Source organism: Mchenga conophoros, linkage group LG1 (genome assembly GCF_057382185.1).
Source record: "Mchenga conophoros isolate Kocher_MC1m ecotype Shallow Benthic linkage group LG1, M_conophoros_male_GT1.1, whole genome shotgun sequence".
NCBI lineage: Eukaryota > Metazoa > Chordata > Actinopteri > Cichliformes > Cichlidae > Mchenga > Mchenga conophoros.
In genome coordinates, this window is record NC_140526.1 from 19,990,072 (window position 1) to 20,013,018 (window position 22,947).

Here is a 22,947-nt window from a genome sequence, read left to right on the forward strand (position 1 = left end):
TTTATCTGAAGTATCTGTGCATAAAGAGTTCAAGGAGAGTGACGGTGGCACCATAAAGACAAAAGAAGGGGAGCAGTTTTAAAACAATCTGAAATATACAAATCACAAAGCTCTTGTCCTAAATATTTTAGCCATTAATGTATTCAATGCCTCTGCTCTGCAACGGCACACAAAACAAGTGTTACAAAGCCAGATGGCATTATCCTTACTCCTATCACACGGGCATACAGCTGTGTTATTAGTTTAAAGTCTGGAGTAGTAAGCAGCAAAATATTTGTTAAATAAAACACTCGAATGTATCAGAGATCACACAACCAGAAACTGCTCATCCTCATCTGCTGAGATAAGTATATTTGACACATTAAAGGGGAAACACTTGCCTGTTCTTAGATAATAAGAAATCTGGATACTATTAAATGTTACCTCATATTTACACCGATTGTGATCAAAACCACAATAAGATTCAAATCCGGAATACCAACGATGATAATATCATGAAATCTTATGCAACATGATCGAATATTCACGCTTATTCCCGGCACATGGATGGATTTATGTTTGACTAATCAGTCCGTAACGATTAGTCAGCAAGGTCAAGAACTGAATGAGGTCAGAGCTATTGTGTCATTTTACTGACCTTATCTGCTCGATGCAGCTTGTATTTATATAATTCTATTTTATAGTTCCTTAAAAATGAATAAATGTATTTATTTTCAAAATCTGGATCACAATTCTCTCGAAGCAAGATTTTCCTCATTGAAAACTGGTCTGACGTCCTGTGTAAATATGAAACGTCTCTTACATTTTGTCAGAGAATACTTTATTAGTAATGAAGCTCATCAAGCATGAGCATCACTAAAAGCATCTCTGCAGGGTATGATGGCCAGACTTCCTGTTAAACATGTATTTAAGAAAACAAAAGAAAGCAATAATAAGAAGAAGTTCAGAGCCTGTGCTGGCAGAGACCGTGTGGGAAGAGAATTTGTCTGGGGATTTAGTTTGCTGGCATGCCCTCTGAGTGCCACGCTCTTGTACGTATCTGGTATATTTCAGAATAAAAATCAAGTATACGATGGAATAAAATCTAAACTATTTGGGTCATAACACAGCTAGAACACTGCAGGGTCAGTAAGGCGATATGGCAGCATCATACCATGAAGCCGCTTTTCAGGGCAGACGATTCGTGTTTTCTCATGCAAGCTCACAAAGCCTCCTTCCTTCCTCTTCATTCTCATCCAAATGACGCAAATTATAGGAAGTGCTTTTTTACAGATAAAACCTTCTTAAAAGCTCTACCCTTTGATGTGGCTGCAATTCAGATGAAGCTGATATGTTTCCTACAATTGGCCTTCAGGCCTCCATCTGATCTGGCTGAGATGGTTTTACATGTTCATGTTAAACTGACAATCCAAGACGATGCCATTCAGATTTTACAATCACAAGAAATTACAGATCCTAAATGGGTTGTAAATAATTTATTTTTAAATTATGAGTCCCCACATGTAAGTGCAAGTCAGGATGTAGGACGGCATTCATACTTGCACTTGATAGCCATTGTTAGTTATAAACAGTTTGACCTAAAATAGTGTTTTTTCACCAACAAGGTGATTTCCAGATACATGTTAGCTGAAAATCTGGCATATCCTTGGCGTTCTGTGCCATGAAAAAAATGAGGAAACTGTCAAGTAGAGGACACAAGAAGGGTCTAAAGATTTATCTGGCTCGTCATGATTTGGTGCTCTGTTTTTGCCAATATTGCTCGGGATCTTGTCAAAACTGATGTAATTATAAACACAGAAAAGTAACATAAGATTTTGTTCAACATGTAAAACCATCTGGATTGTATCTGATTGACAGTGGTTTAATTTTTGAGTATGGCAATGATCCCAAGAACACTGCCACTGCAGTAAAAACATAGATGGATAGAAAAACACACATGGATCACTAGGAGCCATGGATTGGCCTCCCCAGAGCCCGGACCTCAGCATTACTGAAGTAGTGTAGGATCATCTTGACAAAGAACAAAAGGCAGCCAAGAAAAAGAATCCAAGAAGAACTTTGAGTGTCCTTCAAGAAGCCTGGAGAACTATTCCTGAAGACTACTTAAAGAAATTACAAGAAAGCTAGCCTGAGAGCGTCCAGGCTGTGCCGAAAGGTGGCCACACCAAAGATTGACATTCAAGCACTTACGAAACGCACATGCGTCTTATATACTTTATTTCCATGGTTGTTTACACGTTTTTCAGCAAATCGCTTCACCGATTTCCAATTTTCCTTTCAAAATATAACAAAATCGAGAGTGGCTCAAGATTTTTGCGCAGAGCTGTAAGTCATGAGATAAATTATCCTCACAATGACCTGATGGCTCTTTTAAATGGTAGCAGCACTATTTGTTTTGTCTTTTAATAACAGTGAATTACCGGCATTTATATGAAAATTATGACCGAACAGAAAATACTTCCAGCCAATGGACAGTGGTGGATGAACTAATCCAGAAAGCATCGGCAAATTATTTATTAACCATCACAAATCCAATAATTACAACTTATCGATCCTCGTGTGTGGTCTCGAGTTATAATAATGACCCTGGAATTGGCGTCGGCATAAAAAGTTTGTCCTTTAATTTCGTCATGTTTGTTATAACTGCTGATGGTCCACTTATGCGCTTGTTTCTTCTGAAGCGTTTTTTCTTATCTAAGCCAAACGTAAATGACTCATTATAATCCCACCGCCTGCCGCTGGCTGTTTTGACAGACCGCTGATTTACAATATTTGTAAATGTCCTCCTGACATTAGTCTGCGCACTGTGCGCTCTGTGTGCCAAGAACATAGTCTGCTTAAGGGAAGCTGGCGAGTGGGGAGAGACACTAATTTTTTCCTCTGGTCCTAAGGGGTCTCCTTCTCTATATAAGGCTCTCAGAGTTCTCAGGAGTTACACAGTCTCTATGTTCCCCGGGAACACCACCAATAGCAGCAGCCTGCTCCTCTCATAAGAGAATTAACAGCTTTCCGGCGCTCAGAGGAAGCTGCACCGAAAATACTCAATCTACTGGATACTAACAAAGAAACAGAGAGGTGAGCACGCTTTCTTTCTTTCTTTCTTTCTTTCTTTCTTTCTTTCTTTCTTTCTTTCTTTCTTTCTTTCTTTCTTTCTTTCTTTCTTTCTTTCTTTCTCCGAAACAACCCGTACTTTATAATGCACATTCTCTGCAACAGCAGGAAAGGCAGAACTGCCCACCTGGTGAGATTTGCTGCAGATTTATTCATGCACTCACATCGCGATATAAACTTCTGACACATTGTAACTCTGATGTTAGCAAGACACCGGTCTTCAGTGTCTGCAGCCCGGAAAGTGCCGTAGCATGATGGAAACCCTATGTGCAGGAAGTAACCTTATGAGCAAAGCATTTTAAGTGTATTTGGAGGTTATCGATATGATCAAAAGATTATATTTCATTTATGGAAGCCTATATTTTAGAGTTCTGGGACCAGGATATAACAGAAGAAATAACTTACTTAATGATGACCTTTAAGGTTTCTGAAGAAGAAGAAGAAGAAAAAAAAAAGCCCAACCCCCCAAAACAATAAAATGAAATTTAAAAAAGTAATTGCAAATTACAAAAATTTCAAGTAACTGCAAAAAGTTATATAAATGATAGAATCTACATTATGGCATGTGTTTTTGTTTACATTCAGCCTCGTGGTGAGCTGGAGATGAGGTCAGTCCGTCTTTGGATCAGATAGGAGCTCCAGAAGTTGAAAAAGGAGTCAAGTTTACATAGACGAGATGTCGATACGTACGTGCGTTCAGGTTTTCTCCTCTGTCTGTCACTCTGGTATCGAATTCATGAGAGCCTTGAGAAGGGCCCAGACAGAGAAGCTGGTAGAGGTTCAGTGTGAAGACGGGGCACAGGGAAAGAAGAAGGGTGTGGCGGCTGGGCTGCCTGTTGGCTCACAGTTCCCTGAGCTGGCACAGCATGTTGACACAGAGCCGATGCCAGACCTCAGGCTGCATCTCCAGCCAAAGGGAAAGAGGTGAAGGGATTCAAGGATAAGAGCAACCAGTGCAAGCTGGTTTATTTTTCATTTCTTCTCTGATCACCCTGACTGACTGCTCTTCTCTCTTTCTAGAAGTTTATGACTTAGGGATATTTGGTTTAGCTTTAGTTTTGGACGTCTTGCCTCCACCTTGTTGCCTTTCGGAGCGAGGTCAGGTAAAGAGTCAGTTACACAATATTATGAACCTTCCTAATATGTGTGAGGAATGCAGTGTTTTGCCTAATGAGAGCTGAGTGAGAAGTTGTCAGCTTGAACTCAGGTCCCCCTCAGCAGATCTCACTGTGCTGCTTGGCTTGGCTAAAATAACTGGAGTGATACAGGATGGATGTTGTATATAATTAAGGTGCACTAGGTCCAGGTGGGTTATGTACACAGACTTTTTCATACATTTTTAGTCATGAATATAAAACTAATTTATTAGGGACACTTTACGTCATATTAATGTTTATGGTCAAATAATTGAGGTTGTTATGAATAAGACAGATCCTTGTACATTAAGACTGAGGCCACTAAAAATGATCATTTAAGCATTTAATGTCACAATATGTTACAAGCTGATCATGTACACTTCACAGTGTCTGAAAAGGAAACAAAATGCCTCAAATAATCAGCAATTTATCAGATAAATCTAATGGAAGTTTATGATTATAATTTTGTTCATGCTATATGAGAGTGGTTGATTGAACTCTGTGGCCAATATCTGTTTCATACACCTTTCAGTATATTTTATGGCACTGCAAATAAACAAAAACACCTTCATAACCTCAAAAAAATGAACATTGAAGTATTTCTTTTATGCTTTGGCCTAAATAAAACCAAGCATTCAGAAGCTTCTCAAAGAAATGTTGTTATTGCAGGGCAGTTATTTTGGATTGCATCAGAGTCTATTGGCCCAAATAGTAAAACAGTCATAAGATGGCCAAAAGCCGAACTTACACAAAGCAGAACTGCAGAGAAAAAAAAGTCCACCTTTGAGTTAGGAAATTTTATTTTACTGCTCCTCCCCATCACCAAACACTCTTCATCAGTAGGAGTTATAACACATAGCAATGCAAAGGGAATATTGAAGAGTTATCAACTAAAAACAACCTGAAGGAGAGACAGATATTAAAGAAGAGTCTTGCTGTGCAGTCGTTTCTAGGTGTGTGCATTTATTTTGCAACTTTATTAGAAGAAGTGCCTCCTATATTAGTTAAGTGTGGGAAGTGTGTGTGCCCATATTTTGTAATCTGGTCATTTTCTTGAATCACAGAGGAAGGAAACCATCATTGAATCGTCATTTCCACCCTGCAGATTTTATCTGGAACTGTGAAAGGAGCCTCTCTATATCCACAAGCTGCTGTCTAGTCCTAAAGTATAAACTACGCAGCTCAAGTGTCAGGATGACCTGCGCTACAGTGACCTGGCCCCTTGTCCTCGTCCTCGTGCTGTTGTGCATCAGAGACTCGGCTTCCCTCTTCCTGCCAGACTCCAGTGAGCTCAGGAAGCTACTGAGCCGCTATGAGGAGGAAGCAGAGCAGAAAGGCACCAGCAACACAGCTGGTAACAGGACCCGCCGAGCCATCCTCTGGTCAGACCGTGAGGAGATCCTGCAGCTGCACAACAAGCTGAGGGGTGGGGTTTACCCCACCGCTTCAAACATGGAATACATGGTAAGATTATTGACCTATTTCAGTATTATCATGCAGATAAAGCTAACCTTTTACTTTACCCTGGAAAAAAACTGTTATACTTATTTCTTGCACTTGATTTTTTTATTTGCTTTACTTGAGTGGTTTTGCAGAATTCACAGTTCAGTCTTACATTTATTTACCTTATATTGAACCTTCTTCAGCTCATCAGTTTAATCACTGTGTGAAACAAGCTTCTCTTTATGCCAACCTTCATGTTTTTGGCTTTACCTTGCAAACACAGGAGTTGAACAGTAGGTGGGCGGGGCTTCTGTGCTCACAGTCAGGTTGTGCCTGAGATCACGATATAAGGAATATCTCCTCTAAGTGACATCACAAAGAGCCATAGTAAGAGAAGCAGATCTTTTACCATGTATCATCATATATATGATATATATACTCAAATGATATGAACACAGGATTATATATAATATATATAATGATATATAAACATAGCAGCTTCTCAGGTAATTTTCATCTGTCAGCAGCACCAATGAGGTTGGTAATCAGGGTTTTAGTTGACGTACAAAAAGTGGTGTTGCCGTAATAAAAACAATCGTTTCTCTCTGCTGGAAACATGTAGTCAAGATGTTGAACTACTGCCAGCCTGCTGTGCCACGCTTTTATGGGGAGGATAATAATGCTGACTCTGTCCTACCTGCAAACAGCTCAGCACATGCGGCTTGGTTAAAAGAGGAAGGAGAATAAGGCTGGAAAAGGGAAACTTAAGGGACCGCATGGCACATTAATACATAAAGTAGGAGAGGGATTATTGTGGAGACAAAAATAAGCTTATTGAAAACCACGTGCTCCATAAAGTTGAGAGAAGCAGTGGTGGCCTGTGTGTCTCTGGAGTGTGGTTACACTGTGAAGGAAAATGTCTGCAGACTGTCTTTGCTCTCTCAAATTCCAGCGAACAGGCAGTGGATGTGTTTGTGTTAGTGTAAGGGTGTTTGGAGTTACAGTGCTGTCTGTGTGTGCATGTGTTAGCGACCACCAAAAGGCTGGAAATTTACTGAAGGGATGTACTTTGAGGGGCCATGGTGTATGGAGTGTTCAGTCACTTCACAGTGCCCCCTCCAAAGTGGGAGTCAGGTATCTTCTCTGTTTTCCACCCTCTTGTCCACTGCTATAATAAATCCCACTGAGGAAATTTGGATAATTCAGCTGTGATTGCTGGAGATTTGTAGTGGACCAAGGCCAGGCGCTAGGAGCTCCGCTCAAATGTCACCATCTAAGGATATTGTTGTACTTGTGTGCGGCTTAGTTTCAGCTTAATGGGAGAGAAGGAAGTGCAAGAGCAGAAGAGCAGGTTGAGGGAAGGAAAGCATAGTGTGGATTGCACTTGATACAGCAGGTGATGAATGATTGTTTTCTTATATGCATGCAGATTTGGGATGATGAGTTGGAGCGATCTGCCACTCAGTGGGCAGAGGAGTGTCAGTGGGACCATGGACCTCAGGACCTGCTCATGTCTATTGGACAAAACCTGGCAGTTCACTGGGGCAGGTGAGACACATTCTTATTAAATATGAATATTTTATTGCTTTATTTTGGAAAATGACTTTTTTTCAAAATCTGAGAAAAAAAATCATTGGACCTTATCCTCTTCTGTACTTTGTAGATTATTTGTTAGACATTTGTAGGAATGCGACCACCTTTGATGTTGAATAACCATCTAACTGATGTCATGGATGTTTTTTTTATGTCCATTTGAGATGTGTGGACGTCCTTGTTAGAATTTCTGGCAAGAGAAAGTTCATCTAAATGTGTATATAATGTATATATTAAACAAAATAAGGTAAGTTCACTACACAACAAATAAACTGGAATTTAGATGTAAAAACTGTAAATGGCTAAAAAATTTTTTTTTTAGTGATGCTAGACATCTGTTGACAACCATGTACTGACCACATTGCATTGCTGTTCAAAAAACAAAACAAAGCAATGAATTCCTTCTTTGCAATAGTCAAAACTTTATTTCTCACTTTGTAAGAGCGTGAGGAGGCTTGTGTTCTACATGCGTTCATTCACCTTATTGTGACCAGTTTTGATGAAGGGGATAACACCTGGTTTTCAGCCATGTTTGCTGGGTAATTTGTATTAAGCAAAATACAGATAAAAGACTTTAATCAGTGGACGTAAGGCTGTTAATCAACATGGCCATGCCCCCTAATATTAAGTCCCAAACAAGTGAGTTATAATCCCACTCCTCCTCTCAACTGTGCAGTTTTCGTTTTAAGTTAAATTTCATAGCTAAAGTTGGGTCTCAGCCCTTTAAGGTGGCTGCTTGATCAACAGGAGTTTTAAACATGCTCTAGGACTAGCACGGTGGAATTGTTAGTCAGTCAGTCCACCATTTTTAGCCCAGAATAAAAAATCTGAGCAGCTACTATATGGATTAAGAGCAACTTTATTTCCACTGCTCCTTTAAGCAGATTTGCAATCATTTTTCTGAAGGCTATAAATCTGAACTTTAACTGAGTGGCAGTTTTCTTGTAGCTTTTTTGTACCAAGTGACTCCTAAACGTCCTTATAAGAGATTATCATCAACTCTAAGCAAAAGTGATGAATGTTGTACTTGAGCTACTTAAACTATAACAAAAGTGTCAGTGCATGAACCATAGGTATTGCTAGTCCTTGTTCATATGGAGTCTGATATGAATGAGGTTGTGTGTGTGTGTCCAAGTGGACATCAGACAGTAGGCCTCTGTGTTTAATAGTGTATGGCTATCGCAGCAGGTGCCCTTCCAGGAATCTGCCCTCATTCTCACAAACCCATTCCCCCTTCCTACTCCCTTCTTTTCTTCCTGTGCCAAAAAACCCTGATGCGGAGTCATTTTTTCACTCCCCCTCTGCTCTCCATTTATAAGCTCTGCACGTTTCAACACCGTAAAAAGAGATGTTTATAATAGGAGCTAGAATTGATTTGTTAAACTGGGAAGCTGTGTTTAGCTTTGCTCTAATTCTTTTTGTTGTTGTCTTTTAGCTTGATTTGATTCCCTCTGTTATGGAGGGAACAGACTGCTGTTCCGTGTGCCAGGTTATATTCAGACTCATCATTTGAGGACAAAAGGGTTAGAGCAAGGGTAGAGCAAGGCAGGTTCATGTAGTTTCTCAAGTCTAGCCAAAGCACCTGGCAGATACCCCAGATGTTTCCCTTTTGCCCCTGGTACCCTGTGACTGAGCCTACTGTCTGTTTGTGTGTGTGTGTGTGTGTGTGTGTGTGTGTGTGTGTGTGTGTGTGTGTGTGTGTGTATCCTACAGATACCGTTCACCTTCCTCCCACGTCCAATCCTGGTACGATGAAGTGAAGGACTACACCTACCCCTACCCTCATGAGTGCAATCCCTGGTGTCCAGAACGTTGCTCTGGGCCAATGTGCACTCATTACACCCAGGTGAGACAAATACAAGAAAAAGGTTTGTCATCTTTGTTTGAAGCCCACAATTAACTCTGCATAGCATAACACAACTGAATCTCTGACTTAAGTGTTGGTGGTCAAATCAGAATGTGGGTAATGTTGGCACCATATTTGGACAAGTAAAAAGAATACATGAAATTTCCACTGCACCATCTGCTGCATTGGGAGTCTGACAGTTTAAATTTAAGCTGGTGGACTGCTCTTTTAAGAAATCCCTGAGCAGTAACTTATAAACCTGCTCTTAACTTGATCAATTACTACAAGAACCTGCAAAGTTTGATAACTTGATGCAAATAATTCAAGAGAAGGGACAGAAAAAAGTTTGTTTTTTTTAAAAAAAAAGAAAAAAAAAAGAAAGAAAGACGCTCAAAAGAAACAGGAATGAATGAGCCAGCTGACTCACTGCTTCCACTGAACATTCCTGAAGGGGGAGAGTGCACGTTTGGGAGGAAAGCTTGGAGACGCTTTCGAATATGATGTCTTGTATTCCCTGTCAAATGGCACATCATTCATCTGCAACACCACTGCAGGAGCTTTCCGTTTCGTGAGCTGCGTTATTTTACTGTGGACAGTTCTGGGGCTTGGAGAATTTCTTTCCAAGTTAAGATATTAAAAACTGACATTTCCTCCTTCTAACTGGATGATGAAAATACTCCCGGTTGTGTCACAGAGGGCAAACTGGGTTCACGTGATGACCACGTGACTGAAGAAGAATAACAGAACAGGCAGTCTTGGAAATCCCAAAGGCCTCATTAGTTATAACTGCCTAAATAGGTGCTTCCTCTGGAATGATGGTGGACCTATCGGTTGTGAGGAAAGAGAGGCAACAAATCTAGGTTACGAGATCGACTGTTTACTTTTCTGTGTGTCCTTTCGGAAATTGTACGTGCTAATGTTTGCCATTTACTTTCCCCTCCCCTTTTACAGCTGGTGTGGGCAACTACTAACCGAGTGGGCTGCGCTGTGCACGTGTGCCCAAGGATGAACGTGTGGGGAGAAATATGGGAGAATTCTGTTTACCTTGTGTGCAACTATTCCCCAAAGTAAGATCAGTATTCCTCCATGCTGTACTGATCGTTAACACCTCTGGTCTCCAGGCTCTTGTTTACATACCTTCTCCTTACAGGGCTCACAAAAGCTGCATTTTGAGTTGTTAATATAGTTGTACTGTAGATAAGAAACACTAGCTGTCCAAAGCATTCATATGACATATTGTTGCCATTAAAATTCCTCCAGAAGTCAGAGTAAAAATAGTAATTATGAGGTACGGGGAAAGAAAATAAGAGCAGAGTAGGAGTTTGTTTTCCAGACAGCCTATGAGATGTAATTGCCTTAGAGACAAAGAGGAGTGTTTTTGCTACAAGGTCACGAACCCAGTGACGTTGACTCATGGTTAATTTCCACCTTACTCAAGACGCCCATTGTTCAAAATTTCTGCAGGGGCAACTGGATCGGAGAGGCTCCATACCAGCATGGCCGACCTTGTTCCCAGTGCCCTCCAAGCTATGGAGGAGGATGCAGAAATAACCTTTGCTACAAAGGTGAGCGAACCCACGCGATTTTCCCTCAGTCATTTTAACATTAAACTGGTTACCAAGCTGAACCCTATCTGTCCTTTTACAGACTCTCAGCAGCCAGAGATTGAAGACATGAATGAGGTGGAGAAGCCTCAGGTCCCACTGCCACCTCGTACCACTGCCAGACCTAAAACTATTGCTCCAAAGAAACCTGTGTCCAGACCCTCCAGTCCCAAGAACACTAATCCCAGGACAACGCCTTCAAAAGCTCCCAGCAGCACTTTTCTTGGTAGCTATAGCAACTGTATACCTATCAAAATCATCATGAATTTTAATATTTTACACTTTTTAATATGTTTTTTTCCCTTGCAGCTCACAATATTAAGTGTGAGACAAGACTGCGAGATAAATGCCGTGGCTCAACCTGCAGCAGGTGAGGTTATTTCAGTGTGTTTTAATGTAAAATTAGTTTAAGATTTGCAAATAAGATAACACAGTTTGCAGTATCCATGCACTGTGGTGGCCAACTTGCTTTCTGACTCTGCAGATACAACTGTCCTGCTAACTGTGTGCAAAAGAAAGGAAAAGTTTGGGGAACTGTCACTTACGATGTGGTGAGTCTGTCCTGTATGAAGCAAACTTACTGCATCATGCAGCAGTTTATAATGGGACCGTAAACGTGGTTTAGTCTGGTTTCACACTGGACGACAACATATAAGGCACTAAATAATATCTCATATGTATCCTGTATGTAAAATAGGCTTCAGGACATCCAAGTATTAGGTTTTTCCTAAAATTCCGGTTTTATCATTTATCCTAATCTAATGAGTGTTGTTTTCACATTTTTTAAATTCTTTTCTCGCATTATGGAACTGTTTTGATTTGGTATTTGATTTGTAAATAAGAGCTTTGCTATTTTTACAGGATTTTCACCCAGCGTTTGTTTTTCATTGTTTCAGCAATCAAGTATTTGCCGAGCTGCTATCCATCATGGTGTGATTGACAACAACGGAGGACTAATCGATATCTCCAGAATGGATAAGTTACCATTCTTTGTCAGATCTACAAAGAATGGCATTGAGTCTCTCAGGTAGATATATGTACTCTGAAGGGAACATATAGGAAACAAATGTGCCTGCTTCTGTGACTAACACAATGAAATAATTTGGTTTCGGAAGACTTTACAGGTTTCTAAATTTGATGTGTTTTACAGTAAATATAAAGCTGGAAATGCCTTCACAGTGGCCAGAGTGAAAGGTAAGTGAAGCATTTCTTTTGTTCGGAGGAGCTTTGAGTCACGATTGTGTGCTGATTTGCATTATTTTCAGATATATATTAGAGTTTTAAGTGATTTTCTTTTCTCTCTCTCTGTGACAGAAATGACAGCTGATTGTTACACCACAGTGGCTGAAATCTGCCCTTACAAAGAACCAAACTCACACTGTCCAAGGTGTCACCACACATCCAACATTTGATTACTCAAAAACAGCTTTTTACTACAACAGTAGATGACATATTTAATGCTCGTCCTCTCAGATAAAAAGTAAATTAAAGTAAATGGACACTTGGTGTTTGTATTAGTTATTTACATTATTGTACAAAGGTTCTGAGACACCCCACATTTCTTTATATTTTGCTAGGAAAATGGGAAATAGTTTCTTGAAACTTGTGCAAACATACATAGAAACATGGTGTAAAGGGCTAAAATAGAGTTTGTACAATTCTGATGAGCTGCAAAATCAAAATTTGGTACGAGCACCTTCATTCTTCAGCATACATTAATAGTTTAACAAACAATAAATATATCCCCCTGAAGATTGTCGGGTAAAAGGACATAACTGAAAATCAAGAACAAGAACAAACAAGTCTGGCTCCTTGGAAGCGAAATATGAAGAAGGGTGGGAGGGGTGGCCCAAGACTTTTGCACAGCACTGTATGCATAGCAAATAAATAGTTTCGAATTTAATATAATGCAGTTGAAAATAAAATGTAAATGTTTGTCTTTTTGCCAACTACATCCGTTAACTGAGAATATAGGAATGCTAAATGAAAGTGCTAAAATATTACCACTTATTGAAGAAACCCTCCCATAGCAAAACATCTTTCTATGACTCTTGTCTGTCAGATTTATACTCAAGTGCAATTTGTTTCTCAGAGTCTTCTGTCCAGAGAACTGCAAGGCTCAGCCCTCATACTGGTCGCCTGTTATTGGAAACAAGATTTACACAGATGTAAGTAACACTAGCTTCCAATCTGTATCTTCTGAATTAAGGGGCAATAAACCACAATCAAGTAAACGTATGTGTTTCAGTTTGTGCAACTAATACACAACCTACCTGCTGGTGTGTACTTTTATGTGCTTTTAAAGTGTATGTTTTATTCCAATAATGCTAGGATGGTAGGAATAAAAAATAAATAAAAAAAATTAGCTGATTGTTTATTATAACTTGTTGGCCTCCTCAGCAAAAACGGGGAGATGTCTGAATGATTATGTCTGCGTGATTATGTTGCATGGCCATGAACAACAGCTGAATCATAGGATCATGGAGAATTGGAGTAATGAAATGACAAACCGGAGAATGTCTTTGACTCTATAGGGCTTTACCACTCAAGCATTATCTCAAACTAAGTGCCTCTTTTTCACTGAAGAAGACACAGAAAGAAATACTCCTAGGAAGACTGGTTTAGAATATCTCTCTGAAGTGACTTAAAAAGATGTTTACAGTGGAGAGGACACTGTAAAGTGCCCTTCAGACTAAACATATCAGATGTAAAATGTAAAAGCTTTTATGTTACTTTCGAAGTTTATTTTAGAGCTGCTAATCTGTGAATTCACATGAGGTCAATGCTGGGTTTAAAGAGCTTAACCACTGATGAAACTGACTCTTAACCAGATCACAGGTCCTCTGAGGTCCTGAAACAAGCACACTTGACTCATAACAAATGCCCAGCACCCAGGAATGCTTTGCAATCTGAGGCACCCACATCTGTTTCCACAGTGGTGTATAAGCTGAATGTTGGTTAAACATGAGGCATAAACTGTCTGGTTACAATCTCTGGTAGGGTGTATGGACAGTCTGATCTATGTTTGGAGTAGAAATGATTGATTGTACTCCAAACTGTTGATAAGAGCTCATGGTCTGTTTTGCTGGGGCCATGCTTCTGGCTCAAACTCGACTCCTTGAGTAAAACAATTGCAAAGTGTGTGTGTGTGTGTGTGTGTGTGTGTGTGTGTGTGTGTGTGTGTGTGTGTGTGTGTGTGTGGTTGCTGACGTCTTTCTGTAAAATATATTTCATGCTGTATTAAACAATTATTAAACTGAAGTAATGTTTGCACAGTGAAAAAGTGGTTTTCCATCTTTTTAAATCCTCTCTCAAGTTCACCATATCTTCTCTTCACAGAACTCCAGCATTTGCAAAGCGGCCATCCATGCAGGCGTAATCAAACCCAATGGCGGTTTTGTTGATGTTTTGCCTCTGGACAAGAGAAAGAGCTACACAGGAGTTCTGAAAAATGGCATCCAATCTGAAAGGTACTGCTCCACAGGGATTTTGGAGATTACTATTATTCCTGACAACTATGTTTAAAATGTAGCCCTTTAAACAAGCAATTGCCAACAGTGAGGAGTAAAAACTCCTTTTAACAGGAAGAACGCTTCGGCAGATCCAGGCTCTGTTAGGGGCAGCCATCTGCCACTACTAGTTGGAGGTCAGGGGGGAAGTTAGGATAGCAAAAAGGCACACCGTGGGAGAGAGAGGCAGAGTTTAGTTATTAAACGAAATATAGCAATGGTGTATAAACACATAGAGAGGGAAAACACATGAGTAAAGAAGAAAAGGTCAGTGGATCAAGGGAAGCCCCAGCAGCATCAGTAACTCAAGGGAGGATTCAGAGACACCTGTTCCATCTCAAACTATATGCTTTATCAAAAAGGGACATTTTATTTCTCTTTTAGGAGGAGTTAATTTAATAAAAATCAAATTAAAGTTAATCGAAGGTGGAGTTTTATATCAAATTTTGTATAAAGTGTAGTCACCAAAAAGTCAAATGCAACTGAAATAAAAACCAGAAGCTTGCTGAAATTTAGACAAGTAAACTGTCCAAGAGAGTCTGAAATAGAACAAGGCACTTTTAGCTGCTCCCTTATTTCGAATGGATGGACACTGGATGCTTTTCCTGATACAACTCTTTCATTTCTCCAGGTTTAGGACCAGACCTGAGATTACATTAGCTCGTGACCCCTTGAGACTGGGTTTGTGTCTCCTCCCAGTCTCAAACTGGGGATCTGTCGTGTTTAAGGTGAATGTGTTAACCATTACACCTTGGAGCTGTAAAAGAGACTATAAAATATGCCAGAGAAAAGTGCTTTTATTCACTATACCCTATCTTGATTTATGTGCACTGTAATACTGCAAGTAGTGGGTTCCCTTCATGCACACTATGCTTCTCAAATCAGTCTCACATCTGTGGCCGGCTCCAGTGGACTAAGCTCAGGCAAAGAAGCCCTTGTGGCCAGTTCTAGTGGCATATGGGGTTGTAAGAGTAATGGTGTGGTTTGGTGTGTGGACGGCCCACACATGGGACCTTTGCTTACTTTACTCAGGCATTTCAATTGAGTGTGCAAAGTGCTGAATGGTCAAAAGCATGCCAAGTCTTATTCTCTGAAATCTAATGCAGAGCTGTGAAGGTTTCACTCGGGGCATTCGGATAGGAGGTCAGTAGATGGCTGAGAGAAAGTCTGTGCCATGTGCCAACATCATGGCAGGGTGGGCAGCTTGGATTACTGGGGAAGTAATCACATCCTATCCAATTACTCGAGGCTGGAAATGCTGTCAGCCACTTAGAGTGCTTTCCTATATGGACAATTATTTGTGATTAGATACCAGTTGCACTGGCCTATCATGATTATGTAGCATGGCAAGACTTTGAGATATTTCCGCTAATGAACAAATTACAGCCGTCCAGTTCAACACATGAGGTAATTGGAAGATTCAGTCACAGAAATATAAATACAATGAGTGATTCTGCAAATGTGTCCTTTCCTCCTAAATGTATCATGTGCACCATGACTGTGTGCTTTTGATGGCTCTGATTGGTTGAGGAACTGGAGGGGTCTCATTTGACTTAAAGGAGCACACAAACTCACGGGAAAGCAAGATTATTCCACATTTGCTCCTTCACCTTTGATCAGGCTTCTGAAATTTGCTTCTCAGAATTTTGAAAGAACATACTTTTTCATGGTGTAGTGATAAAATTAACACTTTTTTGTCATGTCCATTTGCAGCAGAAGCAACATGGAGGGAGGATCCTTCCGAGTCTTTACTGTGAGGCAGTGAGACTTAAGTTCAGTAACCTGAAGACCAACAGAGTCACCTCAGCTGCTCTCGAAGAGAAGAAAGTGCCCATAGCTTTGATGCCATGGCTGTTTGTCTGTCCCATCTGACTGACAGAAACTTTCCCCACTCAGTTAACAAACAGTAGTCATACAGTAAAATTCATCCACTCATCCAACACATTGATAGTCCTTCATGTTCCTTCATCTTTTCTTAGACTTACATAATCTGTGAATACAGAATTTTTTTTTTAATTATATTATATAAAATGCATTGAACAGCTGGTGCTGGAAGTTTTGAGTTAGACTTGTGTTACAAAAAGCAATATGTTTACATTGGTGTTCTTATTACAAGTGTTATTTGTTTTTCATACACAGGAATGTATCCAGATCACACTGTATTTAATCATTGTGTACAGAATATATTATATTTTGTTTTTTTTAAAGAAATAATAACATGTTTAAGTTCTAGCCATTTAAAAAATATATAGCCCTCTTCTTCATCATTGCTTTTCTAATTCTTAGCAGCGAAGTCCAAGTTTAGTGTGAGCAAAGATGTTTTGCTGGGTTTTTTTGACCAGAAATTTTGAAGCACAAATATTCTGCGAAATGAATGTGTATAAAGGCAGCAGGCACTGCTGGAGAGAAGTAATATTTTCCTTAAGAAGACTAGTGTTGCTTCAGTGCCTGCCATGTGGATGGAGAGCCGGTGTAGGTGAGACAGTTTGTGCACTTATAATAATAAGTAGTAACATCCCAATTTATATTTATTAACTGCTCAGTGCTTTCTTCTTTTCTTTGTTTCTAATAAATACATTTCATGAAAATGCAAAATGCTCCCCCCCTTCCCACGTGAGACCGTTGAATGTGTTGCATGTTTCAGGTACAAAGAGTGCTTTTTGTTCAGAGACTGGACCACGTTGTGAAGGTTTGAAATTAACACTGTGCAGAACACACAGGAGACAAGTGTAATATCTCTCACCATAGTGGATTAAAGCACGGTTGTGTTTGGTCAGGTCTGATTAATAGTTTTGCTCTTCATTTAGCTCTGTGATATAATTTTACATGCACAGACATGAGGGAATGATACTCAGTAGAAACGAATGAAATAAATGTAAAGTCCATTTTGTGTAGAAGTGCTGCCCTCCTGCAAAACACACCCAACATCATAGTCCCATTTAGCCCGTTTAACCTACCTGCTGGTTTTCTTCTTTTCCAACTTCCTGTCTCTTTATCCTACCTCAGTCCTATCGCTGTGCTTAGTATTTAGATCTTTTCTATGTGGGAATTTTGTGGAAAACGCTAAAGGTTTTGTAAAGTTGTGGGATCTGTAAATACTAAGATTTTTGTTTTTGAATCATCTTTATACAGTAAGATTAAAATTAAGTAATTGTGTGAATTTGTTTCAATTGTCTTGGATGTATTGCGTTTATACAGGTTTAGGGTGCCTTCTATACTTTTTGCACAGTTTGAAAATCGAGTGTCTTACAAATCCCAGTGTACACAATTCTTTTTTTCTTTTAAATTAAAAAGTCTTGTCAAATATGATATTTTAGAAATCATTACGCATCATGGGTGTTATTTTGTGATTTTTTTTTGTGTGTTTGTGAGCAATAATATTTGAAGAATGAGCCGCTTTACTAAGTAAAGGATAATATCCATATCCAGAAAAGTGAAGCAACCCTTAGCTTACTCTTAGCTACATAAGGTCCTGACTTCATGACCATGAAATGTTACAAGTCTGGCTTTAACTGGTGTCCACAGTAACGTGGTTGAAACCAATGCCTGTGCAGATTGCAAAAAAATGTATTTTAATAAGATCTTGTAACTGTATTAAATGTACTTTGGCCTCAATGTTGGACTAAAATCTGTGTGACATGAATTATGAATGAAATTTAGATCCAGGCCACCCAGGATTTGTCCATTATCTTTGGAAAAATATAACTGACCATGTTCACAACCTGGCTCTGCTTCTTGTGGGCACAAGCATAATGGGCGGAGCTGAGCAACACAAATAGGGATCACTTCTCACGGACTTACACATAATCTGCCAATAGGGTCTTAATAATACAGGAAAGAAGAAAGAAAGAAAGAAGTCTGTCTGCATGACTATAATATCATCATCCTGTAATTCCAATTAAAAAATCAAGGCCAAAGGTCATGTGTTATTTATGATTGGGGTAAAGGTGGCTGAATGGAGAAAGAGGGAAAAAACAATCTTGTAAGCAATAATAACTCCTCATAAGCCCAGGGGTTATATGAGAGGCAGATGTTCAGTTTCAGTTAAGCCCTCGTTGGACAGGACCCTGACTATCCTACTGATAAACAGCTGCAACTGGCTTGTGTGATGACTGTTTTACTCCCATTGTCAATGGAGATAAAGATTTGTACTCACCCAGTAAATCCCCTGTCTGCTAAGGAAAAAAGATTCCTGGTTTCAGACCAACTTTATGTTTTCTTGTGCTCAAGAAGTACTTTGCAAACAGGCTGTTTTGTTGCATCACAAAGGATTCCTAGGGTAAAAGCAGAAGAATCTCATTTGTTTGTTGCCGCAGACATTTAGACCCCTGAAGGGTTAAAACTCACAAATACACTCTATTTTCCTCGTACAGATGTACAAACAGTGCACATTACTTTCTGCCTCTACTGGCATCTTCTCTTGTGTTGCGATTTTGTAACTAACCGACTCTAGTAAACTTTATCAGCATCAGTATCATCATTTTAAGCTCCAGTTTAAATCTTGAGTCTTCCATAAGACAAGAAGTGGGGTACACCCTGGATAGGTCGCCAATCTGTCACAGGGTCAAGACAAAGAGACAGACCACCTTTCACAGCTAGGGGCAATTTAAAGTCACCAGTTAACCTAACCCACTAACTGCATGTCTTTGGACTGTGGAAGGAAGCCAGAGTTCCCAGAGAGAAGTCACGCAGACATGGGGAGAACATGCAAACTCTACACAGAAAGTGTAGAGAGTAAATAGAGTGGACCACTGAAAGAAAGAAAACAAACAAAAAAAAAAACAGAGTTTCGACTATCTCCTTAGAAATAAGCTACGTCTTTGGGCTACATGTGACACAGCAGCAATAATATTATTTTCCCAACTGGTGAAACATCTAAATTCTTCAGACACTTAAAAAAAGAGGTCAAGGACTATAAATCCAAGAGTTTTTAAAAAGCTTTTAAGAGTGTTTTGAAAAAAGAGGGCCAAAATAGCCGGCGACAGTGAGCATCTGCCTCACTCGTGTAAAACAGTGTTTCAAGTTTTACATTAGAGACATGTAACCTATGCAGAACTTTACACTGATTTATCAATTTACTGACACTGTAAACATTTTCGTGGCTCAAGAGTTGGGAGTTCGCCTTGTAATCGGAAGGTTGCTGGTTCGAGCCCCGGCTTGGACAGTCTCGGTCGTTGTGTCCTTGGGCAAGACACTTCACCTGTTGCCTACTGGTGGTGATCAGAGGGCCCGGTGGCGCCAGTGTCCGGCAGCCTCGCCTCTGTCAGTGCGCCCCAGGGTGGCTGTGGCTACAATGTAGCTTGCCATCACCTGTGTGTGAATGGGTGGATGACTGGATATGTAAAGCGCTTTGGGGTCCTTAGGGACTAGTAAAGCGCTATATAAATACAGGCCATTTACCATTTTTGATTGAGACTGCTACGTTTATCGATGCCTATAAAATGAATTCTGCTGACACAGATAATCCTTTTTCCCTTTTTCTGAAGCAGCAGCATTTGTGCTTTTGGGATTGTTACTGTTTAAATGTCATGGATGCGCTGTCACAACGACAGACATTCATGATTGTTTATTAATTCTGATGATTTTTAAATCATACAGTAAGCTGACTTTTGTGTTTTTGACAAAGCTTTGACTCAGCTTTGCATGAAATGCTGTCTGACATGTAGCACTCATACAGTAGGTGCTGCTGAAGTCTGAAACACAGAGAGAACTGCTTTGTGCTTTCATTTGCAATTTTAGATGATTACAGTGTAACAACTTTGTGTGTGGCCATGCTAACCGAATATTGACAATTTTATTATTGGGGTTTTGGAAGGAAAGACGAGAGCTTATTCCAAGTATAGTCTGTATATACCGCAAAGGACCTCCCAGCAGTATTTTGATCGTTGGAGAAAAATTTGTTGTACAACTCAAATTATGTGATTGTGATGTTAGGTTTCTGGTCAAAACAAGTGCCAAAAGAGACAAAGCTGAGTTTATGCTTATTAATCACAAGATTGCTCTGAGATTTGTAGAAACAAATGGAGGAAGAGGGCTTTACCAAATCTATTTAAAGGGAGTATGTGGACTTTGTTTCGGCCCCGGCAGAATCGAATGTTTGCTTACATGATTAATTTATTACTTATCTACATTTTAAGGTTCCAGTACAACAAAGGATTAGATTCCTAACTACTGATTATCACTATTCTGCAATAGCAGATACATAATTTTTCCCCTTTTTGTGTCGTTTATTTGGCGGCCTCCAACTCATTTTGCTGTCTACCAACCATCGTACCTGCTGTCTTACTTCCCTTTCGTAATAATTTGTAAGCATCATCCATACACACTGTGCTACAGCAGCTATCCTCTGCATCCAGCCTCACACCGGCACCTGCGCCTCCCACAGCCAACAAAACGACATCTATAAGGACCCATGAAGGTCCACTTTGTTCTGGCTGTCTGGAGATCCTGATGAATGGCAACGCTAGCTGCTCCACTAGTTTGACACCAAGGTTTGGTTTTTTTTTTATGTTGGAGAGACTTTCATCCTTTTACCTCATCAATGATTGGTCCAAATTTTCATAAAGCCTATTCATTCATTAATATTCCTCATCTGGTAACAGTCACGGTTACCAGATGATGAATAGTAATAGTTTTAGCTATCATCTGTCCTTTCCTCTAAAAACAGGTGGACAGTTGCGGTCGTCAGTTAATTATCTTGACAATTTCTGCTTGGATTGCTGAGATATTTATGCAGACATTAATCTTCTTCACATGATGAACTGAAATTCCTCTGGAAACTCACTCGGTACCAATCTCAAAAGCCACAGCTTGAATTTTGGTTAGGTTTGGTTTTTGACCAAATCCTTTTCTATTTGACATCAGCTTTAGCTAATATGTGTTAGCATTCTAATACCATAAAGGAAAACATCATAGTTGTAGTCCATCAGAATTACATTTAACAAAAATATTAGGCACGCACAAAGTGATAGCAGAGAATCTGCTCAGACGTGGACTCTCTGTTACGGTTATGGTAAGAAAACCATTTGAGTTAGACAAGCAGGGATTCACTACAGCTGAAGAATAAAGTTAAAGCTTGGTGCTTGGGCTTTGAGCTTATTGCTCTCTGCAGACATAGATACAAAAACTGCAGAGTGATAAGTAAACAGTTGCTCGTTAACCTGTGGTTATGGAGGTGTTGAAGCAACACTGACATATCTGATGGAGTCATGAGAAGTTTGGAGCTGAAACTGATGGCTGAAAAAAGGGAGTGTTTGGTATTACGTGAGATGAGCGATGTGTGATATATGGGCATGATGCATGCGGATCGAGTTGTCTGTCTGAAGCAGTCTGAAGGCGTTGCTCCATTTACTCTGTCAGATAGGACGAATAGTCTGATGTTTAAGTGACATCCAGCACAGATGCAGCCAAACCACACACGGAAATTCATGTGATGACGCGCTGCTAAGTAATGTATCCCCCTTGCTGTTTTTTTTGGTTGGGCTCTCTTTGTTTTTTCTCGGCATGAGAGCCAGCGTAGTGAATCCCTGGCTGGGTTCCCCAGGGAACCAGTTTGAATTCTAGTCCAGAAGGAGGCAAACCCAGGCCCGAGAACAAAGGCTGTTTGTCAGCGAGATGATGATAAGTCTGTGGTGATGGTGTGTAGTCAACCAATGTGGACTGGAACAGTTAAAGCTTCACGCCATGGGTAGCTCTATAAGCCCCATGTATTGGGCTGAAATGACAGGACCTCAGTGATGTCTGTGTTGACAGACACATAGACAGTTTTTCTTTCTCACTCGTGACGCACTTTTACTCTTGGAAGAGTGCGCCGAAGATTTAGAGCCCACTGATCAAACAATGTTGTGCGCACATGCTTATGCCTCATTCAGCAGTATGGGTTTTGTGGTGTAGACCATAATCAGTGCTGTTTTGAAAGAACACTTTAGTCCATCTCAAAGTATTGATACAGGGAGTGCAGAATTATTAGGCAAATGAGTATTTTGTCCACATCATCCTCTTCATGCATGTTGTCTTACTCCAAGCTGTATAGGCTCGAAAGCCTACTACCAATTAAGCATATTAGGTGATGTGCATCTCTGTAATGAGAAGGGGTGTGGTCTAATGACATCAACACCCTATATCAGGTGTGCATAATTATTAGGCAACGTCCTTTCCTTTGGCAAAATGGGTCAAAAGAAGGACTTGACAGGCTCAGAAAAGTCAAAAATAGTGAGATATCTTGCAGCGGGATGCAGCAGTCTCAAAATTGCAAAGCTTCTGAAGCGTGATCATCGAACAATCAAGCGTTTCATTCAAAATAGTCAACAGGGTCGCAAGAAGCGTGTGGAAAAACCAAGGCGCAAAATAACTGCCCATGAACTGAGAAAAGTCAAGCGTGCAGCTGCCAAGATGCCACTTGCCACCAGTTTGGCCATATTTCAGAGCTGCAACATCAGTGGAGTGCTCAAAAGCACAAGGTGTGCAATACTCAGAGACATGGCCAAGGTAAGAAAGGCTGAAAGACGACCACCACTGAACAAGACACACAAGCTGAAACGTCAAGACTGGGCCAAGAAATATCTCAAGACTGGTTTTTCTAAGGTTTTATGGACTGATGAAATGAGAGTGAGTCTTGATGGGCCCGTGGCTGGATTGGTAAAGGGCAGAGAGCTCCAGTCCGACTCAGACGCCAGCAAGGTGGAGGTGGAGTACTGGTTTGGGCC

The 22,947-nt window shown here is 40.1% G+C and overlaps 1 protein-coding gene across 3 annotated transcripts; it reads left to right on the forward strand.

The window, feature by feature from the left end:
* Nucleotides 1-2,843: 2,843 nt before the first annotated feature.
* On the forward strand, nucleotides 2,844-17,398 carry crispld2 (cysteine-rich secretory protein LCCL domain containing 2). Of its 3 annotated transcripts, none has more exons than XM_085269676.1 (15): nucleotides 2,844-3,075; nucleotides 5,353-5,711; nucleotides 7,120-7,238; nucleotides 8,997-9,129; nucleotides 10,081-10,196; nucleotides 10,594-10,694; nucleotides 10,777-10,959; nucleotides 11,043-11,103; nucleotides 11,218-11,284; nucleotides 11,630-11,760; nucleotides 11,884-11,927; nucleotides 12,048-12,120; nucleotides 12,826-12,901; nucleotides 14,073-14,203; nucleotides 15,959-17,398. In XM_085269676.1, exons 2-15 carry the CDS (start codon nucleotides 5,442-5,444, stop codon nucleotides 16,005-16,007), a joined length of 1,554 nt encoding a protein of 517 aa, XP_085125802.1. In that variant the 5' UTR covers nucleotides 2,844-3,075; nucleotides 5,353-5,441; the 3' UTR covers nucleotides 16,008-17,398. The 3 variants fall into 3 exon arrangements, with proteins under 3 accessions (XP_085125802.1, XP_085125796.1, XP_085125791.1); XM_085269670.1 differs by having other exon boundaries at nucleotides 2,845-3,075; nucleotides 5,312-5,711; nucleotides 15,956-17,398; XM_085269665.1 differs by having other exon boundaries at nucleotides 2,845-3,075; nucleotides 15,956-17,398.
* Nucleotides 17,399-22,947: the final 5,549 nt, after the last annotated feature.